The sequence below is a fragment of the Anthonomus grandis genome, chromosome 3 (genome assembly GCF_022605725.1).
Source record: "Anthonomus grandis grandis chromosome 3, icAntGran1.3, whole genome shotgun sequence".
In the NCBI taxonomy this organism is placed as follows: domain Eukaryota; kingdom Metazoa; phylum Arthropoda; class Insecta; order Coleoptera; family Curculionidae; genus Anthonomus; species Anthonomus grandis.
In genome coordinates this window covers 44,256,374-44,283,792 of record NC_065548.1, presented here as the reverse complement: position 1 = coordinate 44,283,792, position 27,419 = coordinate 44,256,374, and the positions used below count along the sequence as shown (strand labels likewise).

At 32.4% G+C, this 27,419-nt stretch overlaps 1 protein-coding gene across 2 annotated transcripts in view; it reads right to left on the bottom strand.

Annotated features, from left to right (window-relative positions):
* LOC126734717 (rootletin) overlaps window positions 1–27,419 on the bottom strand; it is a 439,794-nt gene that overhangs the window by 310,068 nt on the left and 102,307 nt on the right. The window contains exon 1 of one of the 2 annotated variants that reach the window (XM_050438437.1): window positions 22,019–22,166. The exons of the other annotated variant lie outside the window; for it this stretch is intronic. Within the exon in view, the coding sequence (XP_050294394.1) occupies window positions 22,019–22,027 (9 nt within the window). The 5' untranslated portion in view covers window positions 22,028–22,166. Of the gene's footprint in view, window positions 1–22,018; window positions 22,167–27,419 lie in introns of those variants that run through there. 2 annotated transcript variants of the gene reach the window in all.

The window sequence follows — 27,419 nt, the reverse complement described above, 5'->3', positions numbered from 1 at the left end:
GGGCAAGGTCGGAAAAACCAAGGACAAGGAAAAAATACATCTGCGTAATCAATACCATTGCTAGAAACTGCACCGTAAGCCAGATGCAGCCATGTGCAACAGAAAAGATGCAGCTCGCTTGTATGAAGAGATATATCAAAAATGTAAGCAATCTTTGCTACTATCCATTGCTGGCTGAGCAAAGCAAATGGTAAAGCAAGTCGCCCAAGAACAGCTCGTACAAATTGCAATCAGTATATGTATATGTCTATAGGTTAGATTCGGCTAGAACGGCTGAAGAGCGAATGCTTTAGTCATCGATTGGCTTTTTTCCTATGCTTTTTGCATCAAAACTAATCTGATTCTGAAAGATAGGGGAATATTATTTTCGATTGAGGTATGTGTTAAGATGCAGTAGTTATTTTAATAGTAGAAACAGTCATGTTTAATAGAATGAATTTCATGTAAACAAGTGTACTGGTATTCATGTAGGGAAGGACGAAGAAGAATGGAGTTTACTTGCTGTCTGGCCATTTGAGCTCAAGTATTTATCTCTTTTTTGCAAAATATTTGGCATCTATTATTACGAAATATACTCTTAGATCTTAAACACAACATGTGCTTTCAACATGAAATCTAACGGTCATCCCCACATTTCGATGTCAACGTGTGCCGGTATTTAGATGATCGATTTCCCCAACGCATTGGAAGAGACGTGGTCTAGCGCGTTTTCCGATCTCAATTCTCTTTATTTTTGGTATGAGGTTACTTAAAAAGTTATGTTTACAAAACACTTGTTCATAATGAGGACGATTTGTTAGCAAGATAGCCTTAAGTTAATGGCAAGTGAAGGGATCTGTAAGATCCAATAATAAATACGTGGGAATATTTACGATAAATAAACCTTTTATTACTTTATTTGTACTAATAATGATTTGTTTATGTAATCTTTACTTTTTTACTAATAAATAAATAAATATGTCTTTATTTGGTATCAAATGCATATTACATTACATTTGCCCAAAAAGACGAAGATTAGCTAAAGCTACTTTTATCTCTTAACCCTAATAATAATAATTACAAATGTTTTGACAAACAAGCAGTAATAGTAATATAAAAATTAACCAAAGAACAAATTGAGAAAAAAAAATTAATTAAATACATTTGCAAATCCGCTGAGAACAAAATTAATTGAATTGTGAAATTGTTCCTCCAAGAACAAAGTTTTATAATCATTTTTAAAACGAGATATTGGAATTGAAAAATTAGGTCTAAATCGATTATAAATTGTTACGGGAATGTAAGCATAACTACGTGAGAAAAGAGCTGTGCTATGGTGTGGCAATGTCAGAGTCTTATGTCTTATATCTCTATCATGAATCGCATTTCTTGGAATTCATTTCTCTAACAGATATTTTGGCTTTTAATTTTTATAGAGCCGATACATAAATGTAAGAAAATGAAACTTAAAAAGAAATGAAATTTTTAGCCACTGCAATCGATAGATGTATATGGACACATGATCAAATTTTCTTAAATTACACAAAAATCGACAACACGTATTTTGTACACGTTGCAGTTTCTGCTGGGTTATTTTATCAAGACAAGGATAGTAAACGATAAAACAGTAATTTATAATGGATAACACTAACGATACTGAGAGTTTTTCTCTTGTCTTAAAATTTAAAATAGGTTTGTTAGCACAGAGCAAACGCATACGCAAATAGCACCTCTGCAAGACAGCACTAATATCTCTTTGGAATTTTAAAGAAGTATCAATAGTTAAACTTAGAATCTTGACGCTCTTAGCAAAAGCCAAAAGGGGTTATTATCATATTGAATGTATATATTTTTTTCAACGTTAGCACGATGATTTTTATCGGCAATCTGGATCGAAATAATGAATTAACTGAGTATCGTCAGCGTACTGGTACACCTCAGAGTCTTTACGACTAAAGGAAGATCCGAAGTATATAGCAAGAATAAAAGAGGTCCTAGAATCGATCCTTGAGGAACTTCAGAAATTATGTGTTTCGAATCGGAGTAATTGTTATTGAAACGAGTACGTCGTTGAGTACGATTCCAGAAATAGGACTTAAAAAAAGAAAGAACAACTTCATTGCAACCATAAAACTTTAACTTGGCGACTAACAAGTCATGATCGATTACATCGAAAGCCTTTGAATAATCTAAGGCAACTAAAATTACGGCTAGTCTTTTATCGAGAGCCCTTATTGTCTATGATGTTCAAGAGGGTGGTAGCTGTACTGAATCCTTCTCTAAAGCCAGACTGTTTAGTTGGAAGTATGTTATTATCAGTAAGATAAAATGACAACTGTGCATAGACAACTCTTTCCAAAACCTTCGATATTATTGGCAATAAACTTATAAGGCGCAAGTCCTGTAGGGATTCGTGATTACATATTTTGGGTATGGGGCACACAACCCAAGTAACATTTTCTCAAGCAGTTGGTTTTTAAAGTTGCCTTTTAGCCGCACCAAGGTTCTGCAATAGTCATTGGCTTGCTTGATGGAACTATTTAGGTTAAATTTTGTGCTAATAGGAACTAGGAACCTTAGGTAAATTAAAAATCTAATTAGTTCTAGTCAAGTGTCAACAATAACGTAGTTATGGCCATAAACGAGGGCTTGATGGTTTTGAGATAATAAGGTTTTGGAGAGGTTATATTTCAGCATTAATTTGGTAATCAAAATTCCAATATAGAATGATTTTAGCATTAAAATTACCTATTCAGAACCGTATGGTCTTGAATCAATTGCCTAACTATTTGGCACTTTATACGGCCTATTCCGGAAAAAAAAGCATTTTTTTACACCTAAAGGACTTGCTAAAAGTCATATGGATAATAAGATAACTTTATGGGATAAGGTTTAACCAACTAGTCACAATAAAACACAGTTTGCGGACGGTCGCGACTATTAAATCCTACGTCATTTATTCTTAGAGTACAGGGATGTCTTGGCACAAAATTGTAAGAAGTGGTAATTTTAAAAGAAAAGTGAAGCGAAATTTCCAACGAATTACAACTGGTCAGGTAAATATGACAAATAAAATATTGACAATTTTGGTAGATTATAACGTAAAAAAAAATTTAGTTTGCAATAGATACACCGGAAGAAGATAATTCTCGTAATTTAACTGATGGCGGTCTTGGCATTGAACCTGATCCTCTAAAATCAGATATTCACGATGCCAGTACCAGTGGCTTAACAGAAAAACTGGCTTCAGAACAACCAAGTTCATCGATATATTGGAATGAAGATGATGAAATTGATGACTTTAAGAAATTTGATTTTAGTCAAGATTTAAAAGATTGGGCACTGAAATATAATATTAGACATGTTGCCATTAAAGATTTTAAATAAAAATACAGAGGTTTAGCAACAAGACATGGCAACATCGGTTCGCCTCGCATTAGGTTGGTTGTCGTCGATTGTTGGCAGCAAATAACATCTGACAGTGTTGATTTTCGGGGATTCACATCGTATTAATTTATTGGAAATACATACAATCTTACAATCATTATATTTCTTCAATTTTTTTGTGGTGCTAATATACTTTGAACTGAAATATTGCATGGGTGTGTTAAGAGAAAAATGATTTGGTACTCATAACCTCTAAACTTGCAACAATCTGTATTTATCTTTATTAAAATCGCTTTGCCTATCTTTATTATATGAACTAAAATGAACTTAACTTTTTATGTACCGAAATACAGCCCTGTATGCAATTTGAACAGTAACTGGAACCACCAAAACCAAACGCAAACTGAATTGCAATAAAGAAGACTCAAGAAATCCCGCGTAGTAATAAATAATGCCAATAGATCCTACTAAATGCCTAAAAGCCATTTATTGAAATTCGCCCAGACTTTGCCAGCTAATTGGTTATTAAAAGTGGCCTATAAGTCCTGGAAGATGCTAGTTAGCCCTGCTTTAGCTTTTTTTAAAACCCACTGGCATTTTTTTAAGCGTTTTGTCCTACGACATAGCTTTTGATACTCACTTAAGTTATTATAGCAGCTTAAAAGCATACCCTGCTAGGCGTCCATTTTGAAGAAAAAATGTAATTCTTCCATTTTTATAAGCTATTCAAATACAGGCAAAAATAATGTAATATGTAAACAATTTAGATAATATATAAAGACACCGGAGCATTTAAGTACATATTATCACTAAAGCATCTCAGAAATAAAAATATATTAATTTTTTGTTTTTTTTATTGGCACTGAATAATGTTTAATTTGTAAGATATCAAAGGCGCGCGTGTTTTACAGTTAAATTACACCCAACTTTTTCAAGAAACTGGTGTGCGCAGTGAAAATCGGTCATCTATTCCAGTATAATATATTTTTTTCTAAAATAAAGTCATAGATACTTACTGAAAATGTCGCCATTGCTTTTTATTTTGGCGTTGTCTTATTTTTACCCTGGCTGTATCATATTTAAAACTAAAAGGTCAGATTTTTATACTTTGGTATCTCTGAAATACCATATTTTAAACTAAATGGCAAAATTTTAATACTTCAATATGTATCTGAAATGCCAAAAGCCGGCGAACAGGCCAAACTATATAACCACCTAAAAGTCTAAAAGGATTTTGCTAAAGGGTTGTAAACAGGTAGGCGTAAAAGCTTTCAGGTTCTACACAGTTACTTTTAGGCATCTTCGGGTTCGATAAAGGTTATATAGGTTCTGTGATATGCGATCTGGTTTCAAATTGGCCAGGGCCTATTGGCAACGACAACCTTTTTAGGGCTGGGCCTTTTTTTACTACAGGAGGTTATGCGGGCTAATAAATAACGTTGTTTGTGCTTAATAGCATAATCAATAATTTTTCTTAAACAGGTTCTAGGAGTTATTTATAACCTTTTTAGAACCTAAATTGTTACTTGGGAACTGACTCACGCCAAGGCTGTGGAAAGTAGCCTGATTCTAAACAAGAATGTATGATATTTGTTATATGGTCAATAATCTGTGGCAGACAAAGGTGTAGCATTTGTAATGAAATGCCATCACAACCTGAGGTATTTGACCGAATATTTCGAATTATTTCATAGACGGTATCTTGATTATAACTAAGACAAAACTAAATGTTTGATCGGAAAATTTGTTGCTAGTATAGTAATTAATTCTATTTTGACAGTTGTTAGACTTATTAAAAATATTTATAAAGTAGTTATTTATTGCATTGGCATCACATAAGGTAGGAAGAAGTTCTGCAATTTCTTTAGACGTCTTAATATTTAAATTACGCAGGCCTTGCCAGAAGTTTTTAAAGGATTTAGTTTTTCTAAATATTCCAGATAGGCAACCTTTTCCCTTGTCATAGATGCCACTGCGAAGTTACGCATTTCCTTATAATGATTCGAACTTTCAACTGTTTTTTTTAATATTTGGACATTGCTTTATCTCGCTGTTTGATGAAATTAACTTTAAATTTTCCGTTATCCACAGAGTCGGCGTTTTACTTACTCTGACACTTTTATAGGGCGCATGTATATTAAACAATAAATTAATATGATCTCTAAGAAAACGAACCTTATCGTTAATGTTATAAGTATTCCATTGCATATTAGAAAGATCATTATATCTGAACTTACTGTACCGGAGTGAAGAATAATTTCTTTATTATTAATAAAAATTGGATCCAAACAGGTAGATGACGTATTAGAGATTCTAGTAGGCTCGTTAATCAACTGACAATAGCCGTAACAATATTGAGTGTTGAATAGTGAATTTGGTTTAAGAAGGTACACGTTTAAATCACCCGTAATTACAGAATAATCAGAACTTACTAAAACATGAGGAACGACTTCGTCCAGAAATCTCAAGATATCTGAGACTTTTGTATATGGAGGATGGTATATTACTATTAAGACTATTTTATAAATGCCAGCCTTAATATCCAGAAGCAAAAATTCAAAATTTACATTACTTGCATTAGTTTTTATGATTTTGCATGTTAGATTTACTATGACGTAAACGCCTATACCACATCCTGCTCTATTCTCTCTATCCCTCCTGTAAAATCTGTAATCTGGCAGTGATAACACATCAGAAGATACATTACTTTTTAATCATGTTTCGGTTACACAAATAATATCATAAGTGTCAATAACTAATTGAGAAAAACTTACAAAACTAGGGAGCAGCGCATCTTACATTCCATATGACCAAAAGCACAGCACTTAAAACATTTGATAATTCGAATATAATCACTTATAAGTGATTTTCTCCATCCTACAAAAACGAAACCCTTTTGCAGCAAAATTTTACGTAGTCCAGGAGAAACCTCCAAGATAATACTGTTAACATTCTGTTGTCTCAACTTGGTCACAAACTTTATGTCAGAAGATTTAAACTCGGTAATGTCATTTAGCTTCAAAATATTATTAATAATTTCTTTAATAATTTCTACCATAAACTTCAGTTCCTTCTTATAATTCCTTGTTATAATTCTTCCTTCTAATCTTAAAACATAAACTCTAGCGCTGTCAAATCTGGGAATCAGCCATGGAGATCGCCGGATCTCTATTACCCGTCACTATACCTATCCAACGGTTAAAGAACATTTTATTTTAGAAAGATGAATAGCTATCGCGTAATGAAGGAGTGCACCGTTTTGCTGAAAAAAAAACAACTGGTAATTTAGCACATCGGGTGCTTCTGGGTCAAAATAAAGAATAATAAGAACTGCTGTAAGATAAAACTGAAGAAACACAAGATATTTCTAGTTAATGAGTCTTTAAAGAAATATGGGCTAACTTATTATTTGATTAATTCATCATCCTTAAGTCCGAAACTTCATTAAATAATATCAATATTTTTATGAAACCAAAAATTCTCTACAAACATTATTTTAGATAAAAATCAACTCAAAAACAAATTTAAAAAGTATTGGAATTTTTGAGTAGTACTGTCTTACCTAAGTATTGATTTACCTAAAAATCCAAAACGTTAAAAAGTAATAGAAATATTCCTATGAAACTACAACAGAATCTTTTGTTTTACATCTAAAAATATTTCCATTTTTCAAAAAGAGATAATTGACCCACAATTTAAGAATTTTTAAAATCGCTTATTCAGGAACTACAAAATACCTTAGAATTAATTAATAAGGAATTAAAAAGATCAATGGATTTTTTTAAAATGTGAAATACGACGAGCTAAAGCGCACCAAACATTTCTAAGATCTCTAGAGGCAACTTAAAATTGAAACGTCAGCTCCAAAAAGTTTAATCGGCAATAAATGGTAATGAAGCTGTTTAAATTAAAAATATGTTTGTATAACTGGTCTTCTACCTTCTCTAAAAACTGCAAATAACAAGGTTTCTAAATTAGTTATTTCAGATCATTTGTCCAGAAGTTCGTCAGGGTGCAAATCAATTTTCATTGAGATCTCTGGATCGGAAATAGCAGGTACTTCGAGTCGGGGTATCAACAAGAAAGATGACAGCGCAGAATTCAGGAGTAATTCAGGGATTCAACAGCACGTATTTACATTGAAGAGGAGCTCACGAAGGAGAGCCGTTACCTTTATAAAAGGGCCAAGCAGCAATAAAAGGGAATATACAAATATATGTGCCATAGGAACAAAGGATTTTGGTACGAAATCGAAAATAAGCTACATATTTTGGGAGACTTGTACACCACCTGTGGGTAATCTTAATGATTTTCAAGGAATTTGAGATGAATGCTTTATAACCGAACGTGATAATTTTGCAACATGTTGCAATGTTGGAATATAATTGTTGAGTCCGAAAAAACTACCCATCTTAACCTCCTCGACCAGATTCAAAAATAAGATGCCAAATGATACAGCCTAATTTAATGGACAGACATCACTTACAAAACCGAATTAAACATTTTAACGTGATTATAAGAAATAAAACTAACGACTACTTTTTTACATCTCGAAAAAATCACGGAGTGCACCGGCACAGATGTAAATAGCTCCGCACAGTGCGGAGCCGCCATGTTTATAGTGGTTGTGTCCTTGGTTGGTCACTTGCCAACAAAAAATATATTAAATAACGGTAATGAAGTAGATGACGCTGACGTTTGGCGTGTAAGTATAGCGGATTGCCTAGTTTTTGGCGATTTATAAACGACGCGACGGTTGGTTATATCGTCTGGAACAGGCGATATATCTCCCTCCTTATTTAATACGTGAATAATGTATTACCATCTTTATTAAAAGGTATTTGGTTCACTGTTTCTCAAAACCGAATTATTGTGAATTGTCCGTGTTGTTTATTATAGAATAATATATTTTTACTATATAAACCCTTGCTAATTACAAATCGTCATAAAATCATCTATATTTTGATTTTTATAGATGATTGTACCTATTAATGCGGAAACATTGTACATGGTAGGAAAGTAAGACTCGTAATAGGGAAAATAGAAAGAAAATAAAAGTGTTTTTAACTGAATTTTTTTGAGTAAATACAATCAAAAATTTAAATGATAATCAATATTTTCATGGTATTAGGTTTTATAAGATTCAAGTTTAAGTTTAGATTTATAAGATTCAAGATTATCAGAATATTAAAACAAATATTTTAAAGTGCATGCATCTATTCCAAGTTGATTGAAACTTTATCTCATTTTAGCTGAGAATTACTTTCTTTCATACATTTTAACGAAATTCTTAAAAAAGTACAAGAAAAATCACAGATCTAACGCAACTATCTCAAATTCTTACCTATATGTAACTTTCTATTTCGTATTTTTGTAAACATAACCTCTCAAAAAATTTAATTGTTTTGTTTCTCTACAATTGGCACAACTGAAATTTGTCAGAGTGACCAACATCGAAAGGACACAAACACGCAAAATGGCGGCCCCCTAATAGTGGTCATTTACTTTTCATTGAATTGGAAGTTCAGGTATATTTATTAAGTTCGTGGCTGATATCTTTTAGAAAATTAGATTTTTGGATTACTCGTTTTGGTAAGAGAGAAATCGAAAGCTTTTCATTCCTAAGTGAGTTCCTTAGTCACCCTAGTCTTAGTGATATAGAAATATTTTAAAATGAAATATTTGTTGAATTGGTGTAATATCTCAATGATCTGCAATTGCAGAAGCCTGAAAATAAGTCAAATCAGATCCATGAATCATTTCTAGAAATGACATCGGATACAAACATGGCATCATTGTTCAAAACAATTTCACAAAATGATTTTTGGTGGCAAGTTGTGGATGAATATCCACAACTTGCCACAGAAGTTTTGAATGTTCTTCTGCCGTTCCCAACAACGTATTTGTGTGAAACGGGATTTTCAGCATATACAGCTACAAAAACAAAATACCGCAATATCTTTTTTTGTATTATTAATTATAAATTATAAATAATATTTATAATTAATAATACATTAGATGTTGACATTAATTGTTTATTAATAATTATAGATTATTAATAAACAATTCACATATAAATGCTTTTGCTTTTAGTTTAGAGTTTAGGGTTCCGTTAAAAATTTCGTTTTTTAAAAGGGTTCCGTCACGAAAAAAGTTTGAGTAATAGAAACGTATCATCCATTTTTCACTAAGAGACCAAACGAAAACAAAACAAAGGTAAAAACACAAAGTCACGGTCCCATCAAATCCATATAATTTTTTAAAGCTACACGTGTTTCACTCCTATAGGAGCATCATCAGGCCTAAAAAATACATTAAGATATTTTTCACAAAACAAAAAGAACGCTTATAAAACTCATTACCTAGACCTACACAGATCACATTACAACTAACAACAAAAGAAAAGCTAGGCTAAGTTAACAATTCCCACCATAGATAAAAATATATGCTTAAAAAAATAAAAAAGTAAAAATGTAAAATGTCACCAGTGGGGAACGATCCAGCAACCTTTAGATTCACAGGCGCGCGTCTAACCCATAGGCCACCAAGTAACATGATCAAAAATGGAAAACAATCCGAACTATACTAATAAGTGTGAATATAAATAAACAATCTTCACAATAAAAACTAAAAATATCTAAAATCGAAAAAGAAAAAAGAAGAAAAGACTTTTTAAGAGAGGTTGTTATAAATGAGGTGAGGTTCAAACGTGAAAATATCGTTCACACACACAAGGACAGGGCTCTTCTTAGCTTTAGTTATTTCCATTTTTTCTAACAAGTCCAGTTTTTTGCCTTTTGAGCACTCGTGCAAAATATCCGCTCCCTGAGTTAAAGAAAAACCATGTGAGGAGGCCAATAAATGATTTGCAAACGCCGATTTAGTTTCGGTCATGTCAGTCATCCCTATACCTGTCCACCAAACTTGTATGTTCCTTTATTCTGGTGGAAATTTTTCTTCCCGATTGCCCTATGTAAATGGCATTACAGTCATTACATCTTAATGGATATACCCCTGATTTTGAAAAGAAATCTGCCTTATCTATTGTACTAACTAGCTGACTTTTTAAACTGTTTGTAGTTTTAAAAGCAATTGTAAGATTTGTAGACTTGAAAAACTTTGCAAGCGGAAAAGAAATATTACCAAAAAATGACATTGATCTAAAAAGATGACTATTTTCATTATTAGGATGGATTAAGTTGTAAGTAAGTTTGTATTTATTATAGAATTTAGAATAAAGGCGATTAATTATATCAAGTGGAAAACCATTATTAAAAGCAATATGTTTAATTATATTTAGTTCATCAAGGAAAGCTTCTCTAGAAAGGGGGATGTTGAAAAGGCGATAGAAAAGAGAATTAAAAGAGGCAAATTTGTAGGAATAAGGGGAGTTTGAGGAGTATTGGATGACATTGTCCGTAGTGGTGGGTTTGCGGTAGATCTCAAATTCAAGTTTGTTGGTATTTTTTGAAATAAGAACATCAAGAAAAGGTAACTTTCCATCTCTTTCTTCTTCATTTCCTCATTTCTATAAACCCTCTTCACGCAAATATCTCGTTTACCATTAGCTTTAAAAAATTATATGGATTTGATGAGACCGTGACTTTGTGTTTATACCTTTGTTAAGTTTGAGTAACACTGTTTTAAAGTAATTCAGATTTAATTTTTTATTTTTTGTAAATTTGGTCTTAATTATTTTACGACCAAAGGAAAAGAAAGTATACTCAAAGTCTCACAAATCAAGCGTCTATTTAAAAGGTTACGCGTTTCGCCGCATTAGAGCATCATCATACCTAAATAAAATTATCAAAATTAAATATTAAGGAACAAAACGCTAATTAACAGAAAAGACATACCTCATCTAAATACAACAACTACACACTTACTCTTACTAACATAAATAAAAATATAAAAAAAAATATGACATTTCGATAATTGGTGGTCAAAAAAAAAGAATATATAGAATAATTTAACCGTATAAAATAACTTTTTTCTAACGGAAACGTATTATTTTTATAATTTAATCATATTAAGAAATTAATTATTTGCCTAATAAATCTTCAAAATATGTTAATATTTTTCAAGATAATCTGTCCTCGTTTATGTTTGAGACGTACGTGATGCTTAGCTCGTGTGCTAGACCTCTGTAGAAGGACTTTGATCGTCTGGGATTTCGCACCCACATTGAACGTGTTGTGAAATAAACTTGTTAACTATTGATAACGAATAATAGTTTACTTATTCGAAAAGAAAAAGAGTACAACAACCTCGTTTTTTTTTAAATTTTTTTAGTTGAATAATTTGAACATTTTTATTTGAGAAATATAGGATATCTGTAAGTATAGAATTATTATAGTAACTAATTGTCAAACTGGCATTATCTTAATCATTTTACAAAGCTTTTAATATGATTTTTTTGTTGATAAATATCTCCAACCGTCGATACCAAAAACTTTCACATTATTCAAAGAATCTTGGCTAATGGCTAATCTGCTATCTCTGATTTGAAACCTTCCCTTTCTTTAGTCGATTTCCGCTGCTCATTGATTCTCACTTCCAAGGGCCTTTTTTATCTCACATATACACGGTGTTACTAAATAAGTGCAACAAACTTCAGGGAGTGATTCTGCATGGAAAAATATGGACAGTTTGCTATATAAATGTATGTCCGCAAATGCTTCGTTTCCCGAGATACGGGGTGTAAAAGTTTTTCTTAAAAATTGACAATTTATTTATTGCTCTGAAACCAATCGAGATATGCAAATGAAATTTGGAGGATTTTAAGAGGTAGTTATCTTAGTTGGTTAATTAATCCAAGACATACATTTACCGAAAACTAGAATTTTAGAATTTTTTTATTTTTTAAAGTTAGAATTTTATTTACTAGGCTATTTAACTTTTTGTTTAGAAGCTGAAATTTGCATTTTAATCCATAGTCCTGTTTTCGCTTTAAGCTAGATTTATTTTTTTTTATTATTATTTTTATTATTATAAGTCTCGTCAAAATAAGTTTGTAAAAGGCTGGAAACTTTTAAGACTTTTATTGAGCGCGTATAAACACTTTTTTACATATTTTTTTCAATAAATTATACAATGAGCTTGTACAGTTGCTTGTTTTAATGATAAAGCTGATAATATAGAAAGTGCATCATTTATTTATTGTGTAAATCGTGGTACCCTACTTGCATATTCCTAAAACGATGGGATTCAGAAAGTGATAAGTGAGTATGGATGAATTAATTATCAGGCAGTGGCAGCCAAAGAGGCTGTTATGCATTTACAGGGTGTCCGAAACAAAACAGTCTAGCCTGAAAATCTTTAAAAAAAATTGTTTAGCCAAAAACGGCCGAATACGTCAAATCTAATATTGAGAAGGACATTTATTGACAGAAGTTTAATTTCTATGACGTCATCTTCCCTTCCCCCAGAGCGTCCATGTCAATTTTTTATTAAATAGGAATAGGGGTCGAGTGATGCCTAATAATAATGATGCCATAGTAATTTTATTTTGTACATAGCGCTATTTTTATTCTTTTATTTTATCAATGTGAATGTATCTCAAGAAATATGAATAAATGTGGCTAAAAAATAAATCTCATTTTAAATGAAAAAAATAAAACGTATCTAACACCTATTTTATTAAATGTTGAAAATGATCTCCGTTGATCTTCATACAAAAATACAATTGTCAAAACGTCTGAGCACACTAGCGAACATTTCGGGCGTTATTAACTGACATTCGTTAGCAATTCTACTTCAAAGATCTTCAAGGGAGTCAGGCTTTGTGGCGCAAAGACTTTGATTTTTGGATGACCCCATAGAAAAAATCCAAGGTATGAGATCGGTAGATGTAGCAGGCCATTCTGCGGTATCTCTCCGGTCAATTCACCAGCAAACACATCATTCAAAAAATGTGCCCCATCTTGTTAAAACATCAATTCATTTTCATCTTTTCAAGTAACTCGGTTATTGTGGGATTGATGGCATCCTGCAGAAGTAATTGTTAGCATTAAGATTTGTATTAAAAAAAGAGTCAACAATATAATCTCCCAGAATAGCAGCCCATAGATTAAGTTTTTGAGGTCACTGTGTACGTGTTTCTCCAAATAAGTGAGGATTAGTGTCGCTTCAGTATCGACGGTTGGGTATTGACTGCACGATGTAAATGCATTTGTTCGAGAAACAGACATTGTACAGCAAATTTCTCTCACGATTTAACCTATCACTAGTACTCAAAATTTTCGACTCAAAAGTACGATCAAAATTTTCTTCATTTAGCTCATGTACTAGTTTCAGGCACTTTCATTAGGGCATATTGCAACATGATCCAACACTGCAATTTCTACCACTTAATTTTCTCACGGGATGGTGAACTTTTTCTGTTTTGTACTGACCCTGTTTCTTGGAACTTCCTCATCAAATTCATACCATAAGGATGATTTACCCTTTTATCTGAAGGATTAACATTAAAAGCACGTGCTGCTACTCTATCAGGCTTATTTTGTTTATAATAAAGACCCACCAACTCAATTCTTTCTTGCAGCCTATCAACCATTGTTATCAATACTGTCAATATCACCAGGACTAAATTAAACAAATACTTTATGCTACTGTTATTGTTTCTCACCTCAACAAAACACCCAAAAGAAAATAAAAATAACTAAACCAACAAAAGCTTCGAAATATGCAGGTATTTACATTATATTTTGAGGTTTTTGTCAAAATAACTTAAATTTTCGGAATGTCTCTTCTTTCTTGATTAGAGGTAACACATGGATGACGTCAGAGAAACGCAATTACTTACAATTAATGTTCCCCTCAATATCAAATTTCACGTCTTCGGGCGTTTTTGGCTAAATAATCTATTTTTCAAGATTTTCAGGGTGGACTGTTTCATCTCGGAGACCCTGTATGTATGTACTTGTACTTGAGAAGTCAAAGTGTCTTAATTTCTGCAGTAGAAGCTTATGCCCTAACCCTGTCAAAGACTTTCTCTGCATTAGTAAATAATATATAGCATCAAATTGATGTTTGTTATCAATAGTATAATTTGTAAACAAGCCTTGATGAGAAACTGTAGATCTGCCGTTTATGTTGGTGATCTAAGATTTAATTATTGAAAGTGGTTTTGGGTGGTGGTTTTAGTTTGTCATTATTAAAAGTGACTTTAGTGGTCCTAATTAAAGTGAATATTTTTACATACAACGTACTTAAAACCCGCCAATAAAATCTACGAAAAACACCATCAATACCTAATGGAAAATTTTCATCTTTGAACTGCTTGTTTAGTGAAGTACGTCCTATAATATGATCGGAAAAGCAAGGTAGTTTAAATCCAATTGGGTACTGTTTTGATGTGTTTTAGTTCATACAATAAACTTAGGAATGCTATGTTGTTAATACTTATTACTGGTCTGTATCTGTTTTTTGAATTTGCCATTATGGCAAAAAGGTCGCTTTCTTGTGTGATTTGTAACAAAAATATTCCCAAGTTAGCTTATAAGGTCTCATGTAGTATCTGTCAAAAGTAACATCATTCTGACTGTGCAAACTCAAGTGAGCTTGAAGTACGAATCATGAGTGAACAAAATAGGTGTTGGTGTTGCAAAAATTGTAAAAGGCACTCTACTTCCATAGTTCTATTTTCCCAAACACCAAGTGCTTCTCCTGGAATGGCAAGAGTGATACTAACGAGTCCATATTATTTACCCTGGTAATGGAATTGAAAGGTGAAATAAGTAGCTGAAGAAATGAAGTTTCAATTATGAAGTAATCCCTTAAAATTTTTAACCGTTCATATGAAGAACAAAAACAAGCAAATAGAGTTTTGAGGAAGATGATGGAGAAAATAAAAAAGGAGAATACCAAACTTCGTAATGACTTGTTGCAAGTTTTCTGATATGGAAAACAAAAAATGCAAAAAGTCCCTTTTAATTAATGGTGCCTTTAAAATCGGAGAAAATCCCGATGTAAGAAAGAAAAGGCTTTTTTAAGTAATTAAATCTAGAAGTCCAGATTTTTCGGAAAGTATTGTAGAGCAGTGTCATAGACCTATCATACCCAAAGAAAAACCAGCACTAGCAAGTGTGCATTTTGAATCCAGGGCTTTATTGCAGGATAGTGCTTGTGAAAACAATCCTGGAAAGTGAGAAATAAAAGAGAGGTTAGAAATAAAAATTAGTGTAATGTACTATAATTTAATGGCTGCAAATATTTTCAGCAAAATGACAGGTAACACTAAAATTGGGAATCTAAATGTGAGATCATTGGTTGCTCATCATAATTTTGATATATTTTCTATAACTGAGATTTGATTGCAGCCCGACATACCTAGTAATCTTTATAATATCAAAAATTATAAAATGTTTCGCAAAAATCGTATGAATAGGGCGGGAGCGGCAGCGATTTACATTCGAACTGGGTATGTATCTGATTTGATATTTATAACCTTATAAATACGGATGAGGGTCCTATGGAATACTCGCTAACGTGTATAAAAGCTAAAAAATTCCACATTCTCGTTGCAGTGGTTTATCGCTCTCCCAAAACATCTGTAATAGAATCGATTGCGCAATTCCATTCAATTTTATCAGGAGATTGCTCCGGTTTTTGATGAAGTTGTGATAACAGGTGACGTGAATGTCAATCTCCTAAAAAACTTTTTTACAAAACGCTTTTAGATGTTTTAAATAATTTAACACATTTTTTTTTTTATACATGTTCCAAATTGTGCTTTTTCCTTTGAAGGACCAGTCTGCAGCAGCGTTTTTGCGTTATAATAAACCTCGGAATAACGCAAATAACACAGTTTGTCATTTCATACATTTATTAAAAATGCCCAAATAAAACACTACTACAAACACATTTTAAATGAACTGTAATAAATTTAATTCTGGTTCAAATAAAGACAAATTATAGATTGCCAGAAGCATTCGAAAAGAACCGGCCGTTAATATGTAAATAATTACGCGTATGTAAAGGTGAATTTGTAAATTTGTATCATCATAGTTCGCAGGGATGTTAACCCACGCACTTTTTTCTTTGACCCAAAAAACTCTACTGCTTAAAACCTTAAAACATAAAAATAAAAAATCTCTTCTCTCCCCAAAGGAAGTTTTTTAGAAACCTTCAAACCGGCCGCTTTCTCGGAGTTTCTTTGGCGGTATAGCACGCTTCACTTCTAAAATCTTGGGTTTTTAAATTATTAATATTCATATAAAACAGTTCGATTCACTTATTACCTAACAATACAGATATGCGACAGGTAGGTTAGAACAACATATATCAGATTCAGGACATTAATGACAAAATTACCTTTTTAACTGAAAACTTAATCAATATTTTTAATTTTTACGCTCCTGTACGAACTGCAAGACTCAGCAGACCGCCAGCTCCTTGGCTTACAGATACTTTGAAACTTATTTTAAGACAGCGTGATATAGTTTTTAATAGATTTAAACAAAACCACAACTAATTGGAATAGCTATAAAGAGCTTCGGAATTTTGCTCTAGCATCCGTAAGGTGAGAAAAAACTCCTTATTTGAAATACGTCTTTAATCGAGACACCATAATTATATGAAATCTTCGAAGATAGCTGGAGTCATGACAAGGTCAAAGCCGGAGTTGCCTGTCGAGCTGCAAGACCTTGACAAGATAATTATTTATTATCAATATTTAAATAAAATGGAGCTGATCCGGTTCCCATAGATTTTTTGACAGATAGACGTGATTCCACTGCTTTTGACTTTTCGTTACCTACTCAGGCAGAGATACGCAAAGGTATTGACGAGTTAAAGTCAAATCCGCCGGGTATTGATGAAATGACACTTTTTTATGGTAAAGGTTAGTGGTATACAGGAATATATATAGGGTATACATAGGGTATACAATATATATAGGGTATACATACGGGCCATAGAGGAATGTCCTCTCCTTCTGATGGGTAATAACTGCATGGCTCCAGTGACTGTGGACTGCGAGGGATTCGTGATGCACATTGCTGGCAGAGAGGAGTGGCAGCATTCCAACAGACCTGCATTGCTAAATAGGGGGACCATCTGGTACACAGATGGGTCCAGAATGAATAACAGAGCTAGATCAGGGCTTTGTGGTGGGGTCCCACATAACAGTAGGGCATACTCGCTGGGGGAGCAGGCCACTATCTTTCAGGCCGAAGTATTCGCTGTATTAAAATGCGGACAGAAAATCCTAAGCTGCGGACACCGCAATACAGTCGTATGAATATGTACGGATAGCAGACCTGCCGTTAAGGCTATCACGGCCGCAAAGATAAGCTCGAAGCTTGTACTAGAGTGCATAAAAGTCCTGAAAAAACTGGTGCAGGTTGGCTGCAGGGTCCAGCTCAGGTAATGAGGTAATGAGGAAGACTCTCTTGCCAGACTGGGACGCGCGCCAGGTTCATTGTTACCTACAAATTGTCAAACTGTTACCCATACTTGGGTAACAGTTTCAGTGCACTGAGTGACTTTAAGTCCTTCAGACCAGAGAGGTTCATTGGTTTTTCTAAGGCCGTTGGGCTCTGGTAACTCCCGGTGAGGCATGACGGGTCCATCAGGAGACCTATATGCACAACTGCCTTGGCAGCCCACTGTTTCGACAATTTCAAAGGTTAGCATACCTAGTCTATTGGATCATTTTACTTATATAATTAATGTATGCCTTGAGAGACTGTTGTTATCTTTTCTTTACCTAAAGTAACTTCACCATCTTGAATTATTGATGTAAGACCTGTGAGTCTCTTGCCTGTGTTAATTAACCATCGTGAGAAAGTGGTGTACAGACAAATGTTTTCTTTTCCTGATAGTATCGGTTTGCTGCCTTCCTCTCAATCAGATTTTCGTCCCGGTTTTAGTACGACAAGCACTTTGATGAATTTAAATGATTCAATAATTTCATCATGGACTGAGGAAAATACTGACAAAACCAAGACCCATTCGCTTTTTCCATCAAGCCCCGACTCAGAGCTTCTCAGGGGATACATTCATCTTGAGATAGAAGGTCAGCAACTCGTCTACTCGAATGTAGCTTATGTAGCTTATATAACATGTGGGCTCAAGAAATTTGACCACATTTCAACAAAAAGATACAACAGTTGAATTCGCTGAATGTCAAGAATTTGTTTAAGTATCTTCTTTTAATGTTTAATTATAAAATTTTAGATACCAACTTGCCTTTATATTTAATACCTAAATTCCTAATTACGGATGAGCGCTCTTTGAGAGTTAGAAACAAGTTAGTTATGCCACGACATACTACTGCACTGTTTCAGTGAAGTTTTTCGTTCATAGCTGTGTTATTATATACTAATTTTTATATTTTTTTTTAAATTTCTAATTTTATCTTAATATTCCAAAAAAAGATAAAGAATATGTTATTATTTCTTCAAAATGTATTGTTAGTTTTTTTTCGGTTAGACTAAGATAGGCTTACATTGACTAAACTGTAAAACTATGACTAAATTGTAAACTAGATGTATAGTTTAATATTGCAGATACAAAGTTCATTGTTCAACTTTTAGTGAATTGTAGTAACAATTATATGCATACGAGGACGTACTAGTATTTATTTTTTTTCTTATAGACATTTAATAACTGTGTGTATGATATACTGGTTAATTTTAGTGACTAAACAAGCTTTATTTAAAAAAAAATAATTTTAACTTATAAATTTAAGTTAACTAAAATTAAAATTAATAAATTTACTTTACTTATTTACTTCATACATCCACATACATAAATATAATGCATAACATAGACATACAAAATTACGAATTAAAAAATTTTGGTGCAAGATAGTTTAAGAAGATCTCTTGTTGTGTTTTAATTTTTTTAATATTTATGTGTTTGTTTACGCAAGTTCTGGTATTATAAGAATACATTACATAGATGTTTATTTCATTATTTTTTTTAATAAAGCACCATACCTCTAATACATAGATTAATCGAACATCAAAAATATCGCTGGAGTATAACAGATTTGTTGAGTGGAGCTTATTTTTTACAAACACAACTTTTAAAACATAGTTCTGCACTACGTTTAAGGAATTTAAAGAGTTTAGATACAGACCTCCCCATACAACAATACCATATCTGATAAGTGACTCCACCAAAGATTTATATACGGATATTAAAACTTTCTTGCATAAAATTTGCCATAAGATATCAAATGTTCGTAATAGCTTTCGAATATTCTTACTTAGATTTAAAATATGTTCCCTCCATTTTAAATGCTTTTCCACTGTAACACCGAAATATTTACTAAAAGAGCTCCTTTAATTACATCATGTTGAGTATCGTAACCTACATCTAAAGAATGGAATGTTGGGCGGTTTGCTTCAGTTAAAAAAAATGCAATATAATGTGTTTTAGAGATGGTGAGTGAGAGCTTAAATGTGTCAACCATATTTTTATTTTACGAATGCCCATAATTGTGCTTTTCCATACTTTATCCCAAGTGTTATCTGAAAAAATAACTGCTGTGTCGTTGGCATAAGATATTAAAAATCCGTTCACAATTTTTAGATCCGTTAGTGAAATAATATATAACATGAAGATTAATGGGCCCAGTGCGGTTCCTTGAGGAATCCCAATCTTTACTTTCAGGGGATCACTCAAAATATTTTCTATTTTTAAAAATTGTTGTCTACTTGTTAAATAGTTTCTCACTAGATTTAGAACCGTGCCCCTTATGCCGGACCTGGACAAAATATCAAGAAGTCGGTCATGGGGCACGGTATCAAAGGCCTTTGCCAGGTCTAAGAATACCCCAATACACTTTTTATTATCGTCGAGTGAATTTGTAATTTGTTTAGTAAGCTGACAGAGGGCGTCTGAATTAAAAAAAAAACTGAAATTTTAAATTGTTCAGGGACTTTAGGTTAATAATGTGAATCAGGGGAGGAGTTAAAGATTGATGTACTTTCTTAATAAATCTAGACCCAAAATTATCAATTTCAAGAGAACTATCATTCTAAAGACTATTTATTTGTATGATTACTTCGTTTTCATTAACTGGATTTAAAACTAATGAATCAACTACTCGGACAGGATCCTCCAATAACATATTTTTAGTTGGCTTCATTTTTCTGTGCATATCTAACCCTACGTTAATGAAATACTCATTGCAATAATTTACTAGTTCTCTGGGGTCATTAAAAAGGGCATTTCCCATCTTATTTAAAATTGTTCAAGAATTTTTTTGCTTTTTTGATTGACCATTAGTTGCTTCAGTTATAAAATTATTAATTTGTTTCAGATTGCAGCCAGAATTTTCAATGTTATTTTTTATTCTTTATTGATCAGTTTATTTAAGAAATTTCTATATGTTTTATATATATTTGAAAGTCACGTTCGTTATAATTTTGCAAAAGCTGTTGTTTCATTTCGTCTCTCTTTTTTATACTTACTATTATACCAGTTGTTATCCAATGTTTTCGTTTATCGAATTCTTTTACGTAAAATGATTTAGTGTAGGTGGCCTGATCGTAGTAGCTTGTAAGAGTTTTATAAAAAATATGAGTTGCTTTTGACACGTCTGTGAGTGAATCAAGACAGAACACCAATCTTCGTTTCTTAGGAGATCGCACCATTTATCCATAATCTACTAGTAACAGTTTTTCAATTCGGTTCAATTCAGTTCAATTTTTTCCTTATTTTTATTGACGTTGATTAAATTTAATATATATTTAACATAATCGAATAATGATCTGTTAAATCTGCCCGTAGCACATACGATTTGATTTGTAGAGCATTAATTTTTTTGTTATTTACAAAAATATGATCAAGACACGTGTTAGTATCTAATGTTACCCTTGTGGGTTGATTTATATATGATATATAAACGAAATGACCAAAAAGGGATAAATACGAATTTACCAAATTATCTTCTTTATTTAATAGATTAATATTTATATCGCCCAAAAAGATATTTAAATCAAAGTTTGTACCCTGCGATAAATATATTATTTATTTATTTATCATTTAACAAATGATAGATCCAAATAATTTAGCAACAGAATTAAGCCGACAAATGTTGGTAAAATGTTGGTAAAAATGGTTGAAAAAATAAGAAAATCGTAAAAAAATCTTATTTTTTTTTTAAATTCTGAAGTCTTTAAAAATGCATTTTTAAGGGAAGTTAAGTGGAACTTTTAATATTGTAATTCGTTATAATAATTTCAACTATTTTGTTTTTAAAGCTATAATAGATACATATATTAAAATCAAAATAAAAAAACATAAAAATCTAAGTTTAGAAGAAAGAAATTAGAATTAAAAATATGTTAGAATCTTTAAAAAGGGAAACTAAAATCAAACTTTGCACTGTATTTTTTTCAAACTAAGGACATTTTAGAACAGCAATACCAAAGTTTACTGAATAAAATACTTAGTATTTTATCCAGTAAAGTTTACTGAATAAAATACTAAGTAATAAAAAAATAAAATACTAAGTATTTTACTGAATAAAATACTAAGTATTTTATTCAGTAAACTTTGGCAATACTCTAAAAATTCTCTAGTTTGTACTCAACAAAAAATAAGCGGATACACGAGTTATAATTTCTATTTTAGGCGCGTTTATTATTATTTTGAGCTACGTGCATTAAAAAAAATGCAAAACTATGTGGCTTACCCTCAACATATTCAATTCTCCTAAAATCGCGACTTCTTGAGCGGGAAGAGGCGGACGCGGCGGCGGCACAACTTGATCGGCGTCGTCGGCGTCACCGACGTCGTTTCGCGGTAGAATGAGCTTCACTTCCGGATCCGGAAGTGTCGGTAAGTAAACAGGACGCCGGCAACCGGCTGGAAGATGGCGTATCGAGCGCATTCTTATGGAGCTTCAACGGTTTTGGTTCGTTCGTCTTAATTATGAGGCGGTTACGCAAAGATATTGGGGTTAGATAATAAAATAGTAAAGCAGTTGGAGTTTGGTAACCCAATTCCATTAACCTACTTGAAATTCCTGTATTTCTAAGTCTAATTAACTTTTACTTTAAATATACAGAATGCCTTGATAATAGATCTTTGTTAATACTTAAGATACATGGTCAGGTAAATTGACAAACTAGTAGGATATTTTCTGCTGATTAAAATGGTGAAAACGGAAAAAGAATTGAATATCGCATTGTTGAAAAAATGTATTTTTGTTAAATGGAATCCCCTTATTTTTCTATATATATTTCCATAAATCAAAAGAAAATAATTTTGTTGATAAAAAAGTTTATTTACACTAATAGCATAAACCTAAAAATAACAAAGTTATAGCATTATATTAACAGCTTTGCTAAATTTAAGCATTTAAATAAATCCTTGTTTGAATAATAAAATGTTAATAGCCATAAAGATTTAATAAAATAAACAAATACTGACAGTTATACGTTAGCAAAGTTTGTGGTTTTTGTAAAATCTAAATTAGTAAAATGCGTTGTACGCATATTGAGAAATTTGATATCTTAGAATGTTAGCTTGTATGCCGAAAATATAGTGACAGAGCGCTAGAAGAGAACCGCCAGAGAATCCAGACTCGTGTCAAACCGAAGATTTTTTTTAATTCTCTACAGAAAATTTAGAAGCAACGAAAGCGTGTTTAAAAGAACCAGACGAAGAAACCAATTTATAGTACGCGAGGATGTTGAAATTTCTATTTTGGCATATTTTGAAGCTCATATAACAACGAGAAATTTAGCAAAAGCTTACGATACCAGCTCAGTAACAAACAATATGGCGGGTACATTATTGGTCCCAAGAAAACATACACCCTAGATATTACAGACAACCCAAACTTCCGTTGGAGTCTGACCATAGACCATGTCATCAGAGAGTGGAGATTGGCTTGCTGGCTTTTTCAAAACTATTAGCCTCTAGTAACCCTTGGTGGGTTTCGACCGGTCCTCTTTCCTGTTCACTAATTTTTTAATTCGATTTAGTGCCCAGTCCCATACTGTATAGAAATATACCCATAAAAATATCCCATACTTTCTTCGTGATAAGTTGCTTAGATGACTTACTCAGGAGTCCCTTGGTGATCTCAACAGAAGCATGTAAATAAATAAATTCGGCTAAGCAATGCAAATTTGCAAAGTTATATACAGTAAGGACGCGCAACTTGCAACAAATTCATTTAAAATTCAGGAGTGTATTCGAAAAAGAACGCTCGGACAGTTAATTTTTATTTTTTGTTGCGATTTTTTTAATGATGAATTCATGGTGGACCAAAAATGAGCTACGACTATTGACTTAATTTTTAATTCTGTATAAAATTTTAAGTATGTTTTGTATACCATGTCCTATACCTAACCTCAATATTTATTAAGAAATTTGCGATTAAATTTTTTATAAATAACCATGAATTTTTGTGACAGTTTATTAAAAAAAAAAAAAAAAAATCAAAATAAATGTTCAAATCGTTGACCATTAACTCCCTGGCAGTAACCAAGTCGACATTCAAATTCTTGTAATACTTTACTTATTGTTTGAGGCCGAATTTGTTGTATTTCGGCTCTAATCCTATTTTTTAATTCTTCTAAACTTTCAGGTTTATCAAAATAAACTTTATATTTTAAATAACCTAATAAATAAAAATCCAATGGGGTTAAATCTGGTAACCTTGCTGGTTATTCAATAAAACCCCCCCTTCCAATCCATCTAATTGGGAAAATGTAAGGTAACCTCATAGTGTTCTCGAATAGTGTGGGGGGACGCCATCCTGTTAGAACCATATCGAATCTGCCGGTATAAATGGGTTTTCACCATTTGGATAAAGTGCAATTAAACTAGGTACTATCTGATTTTGAAGCAACTCTAAATATTTTTCAGCGGTAAGTGCGCTCTCAATAAAATAGGGACCCACAATTGACGGGCCTACAATTCCTGCCCATACGTTTAACTTCTTGGGAAATTGCGTGTGACTTTCCATACTCCAGTGTGGATTTTCTAGTGCCCAATAGTGACAATTTTGCCTATTTACAGAACCATTTAAAAAAAAACATAAAATATTTTGAGAACACATGATTTACTAACCGAGTGATCTGCAGCAACTTGTCGAGTTATGTGGATGTTCTTGTAAATCGAGCAAAATATCTAATTGTCTGGTTTCTGGAAGCGTGGGACAGTTTAGGTCATATTTGTCTCTAACATGACTCTAAACTTTTTTCAATTTTGCTCACTACAGAACGTGTAATAGGCCTCTCCGGGTACTTATTGTTAAACAGATCGCAAAGCTCAGCCTGTGTTCGACTCTTGTCGCCATATCCTACCATCATCAAAATTTCAATTCTTTGTTTTTCAGTTAAACGCGCCATACTTTTAAACTTTGCAACTGCACTTGATACTTACTGACATTTACGTAAAGTAACGCATACTGTTTCCATGCGATTAAATGGTGACAAGGTGTCGACAATCAAATATACCTGTTAAAAAACTATGAAAAAACATGAATATGCTCAAATGACCCAAACAGTTGCAAATTTATTAATAATGTTAGTATTACGTATAAGATATGGTATAAAAAATATAAATAAAATTCTACGCAGAATTCAAAAATGGAATAAAAAATAGGTATTTGCGTTAAAAAAATTGAAGTTGATGGTCGTTGCTTATTTTTGGATCCCTGTATACATGAATTCATAATCAAAAAAATCGCAAAAAATAAAAATGAAGATGCGTGATGCGAGTGCAGCATGGATACAGGTGTCACATCAGGTCATACAGTTTCAAATTAGTATACTAGAGAAAAAAAAATATCCGATGGAAAATCAAGAAGAAAAGCAGTGGAAGAAAAAATTGTTCGGTGGCTGGAAATTTGGACAAATGATCTCATGAGAGTATGATCGACGAAAAGGCTTAACTGCAACTACCGCAAACTATTTTTGCCTCTTTAACTACTTTTTGCTTCTTTTAGCTTTGAGTCGACACAGATTATTTAGGATACACTTACATAGTAATAAGGCAGAAGGACACGCCTCATTGTAAGGATTGTAATGATGTGAAAATGCGTATCAGAACGGTTTATCGTGGAAGTAAAACTGAGAATGACAGCTACCAACAAGATCGATTTTACGGTGGAGAATAAAAATAAACATCATCCATCCAATGGCTAAAAATCATAATGAGCAGCAAAGAAAAAGATAAAGTAGATTACGCGGAGAAAAACCGGCAAGAGAAAAGAAACGAGCAAGGTGCATCAATGGCGAATATGGAATTGAAGAGAACTCATAAGCTTTCAAGGAGCTATTCAAGACGTATTTAATGCATTTTCTCAAGGTACAAGTGTAGAGGTATTCCATTTGTAAAACAGACTAAAGTTTACTACCCTCAAGTAAGTTATAGTATAGTATATGGTTCTCTTACCTCTAATACTGAAGACAAGTTTACTATAACCTTAAGTATGAAATAAAGTTAGCTATTATCAAGCATCATTCATCACTTTAATTTAACATATGCTTAGATTAGCATAATTTCTTCTCAAGTAATTAATCGCTATCAAATAATAGTTGTGAATTGTATTGATAAAATATTTATCATCTAAAATTATACATTTAACTATGAATTTGTAATAGTTTTATTTTGCCATTAAAACTAATGTTAAAACCGCGAAGTTCAATACACAACTGATTTTATAACAGGCCGTATATGCACGTCGCCGTCGTACACCGATTGTCTTGGTTGTGACAAAAGAAATTGCGAAAAGGGTATAATTAATCCTTACTAGGCAAGAATTCATCAATTACTTACAATTTATATACCAGCTTGAAAACTAGAAACACTATCCTTATATCAACTCATCTCTATTTATCTTAAAGTAAAGAATAAAGAAAAGGAAGTTTTCTTGTAAAAGTAACATATACATTTTCTAATGTTTTAGGCATTTTTCGATAATAAGATTGGTGGAAAATGATTTAACAAATGACTGAAAAGTCGCCTTCAAAAGTACTCCCTTGTTTCCTCGTTATCTGAAAGGAAAATGGCATAGGGATAATTTGACGTGTTCAGATTGGAAAATGTTATCTTCATTTTAAAAACAATAATTTCTAGTAAAATGAACTATGGACCTGTATGGCTAGTATCACTGCATTAAACCTAAATAGAATCAACCATTTAAATAATTAACTGTTACTGCAAAAAGAACAGGAATAGTGAATTGACATGTGGTCCATGCTATTTGGAGAGAATTATCTATTCAGAATACGTAGTCAAACAAATTACAATAAGAGAAAACGAATTCAGAAAATTTTAATCATTTCTGTTCTAACTCAACACATTTTGGACAATAAACCCAATCTCACATCAATGTATTCCGCATCAAGAACGCAAGAGTTTTTGCCGATTGTCAATGTCTATTTTAAAATCAAATCAGTGAAACCGATTTCCGAATTTGTGTCTGTTATAAACCCATCACCTTCTTAATAATAAAAAAAAAAGCCGAACCCACATGAATGTTTTCCAAATCAAAAATAAAAGGGCGGACCCTTTGATTGTTGATTGTTGATTTTTGCCGGTGTCTTCTTCCTTAGAATATTGAAAGGCTAGAACTAGTAAACAACAACTTTTGTTTGAGTTCTACATGTGCAAAGGGGCAAGGGGGTGTTTTGTTTATAAACATATTCAGCGATTCTCTGTTGTCAAGTTTACACGCATTTTCAAAAAAAAAATTTTTTGCTATATATCAACATACATAATAATGTTAAGAGTAAGAGTTCATAAACGGTAATATTGTTTTTAATTTAAAGCATAATCTATTAATAATAAATATTTATCATGTAAATATTTTTTGACGACTTCACTGGTAAAGGGTATTTGTGTCGGTGGAATCAACAATGCGATCGAGCGGCGTTGCGATGCTTTTGCCTTTTTCTCTAATATAGGGACGTTATCTACATTCATTTAACTTTGAATGTTGACTTTTTTATAGAGTATCTTATCATATTTTATGAAAAAAAATGCTTCATTGCATCTGAGATGTTGCAAGCAAACAAATTGCCCATAGTTCCACGGCAATGCTAATTCTAGCCTTTCAATGTTATAAGTCTACC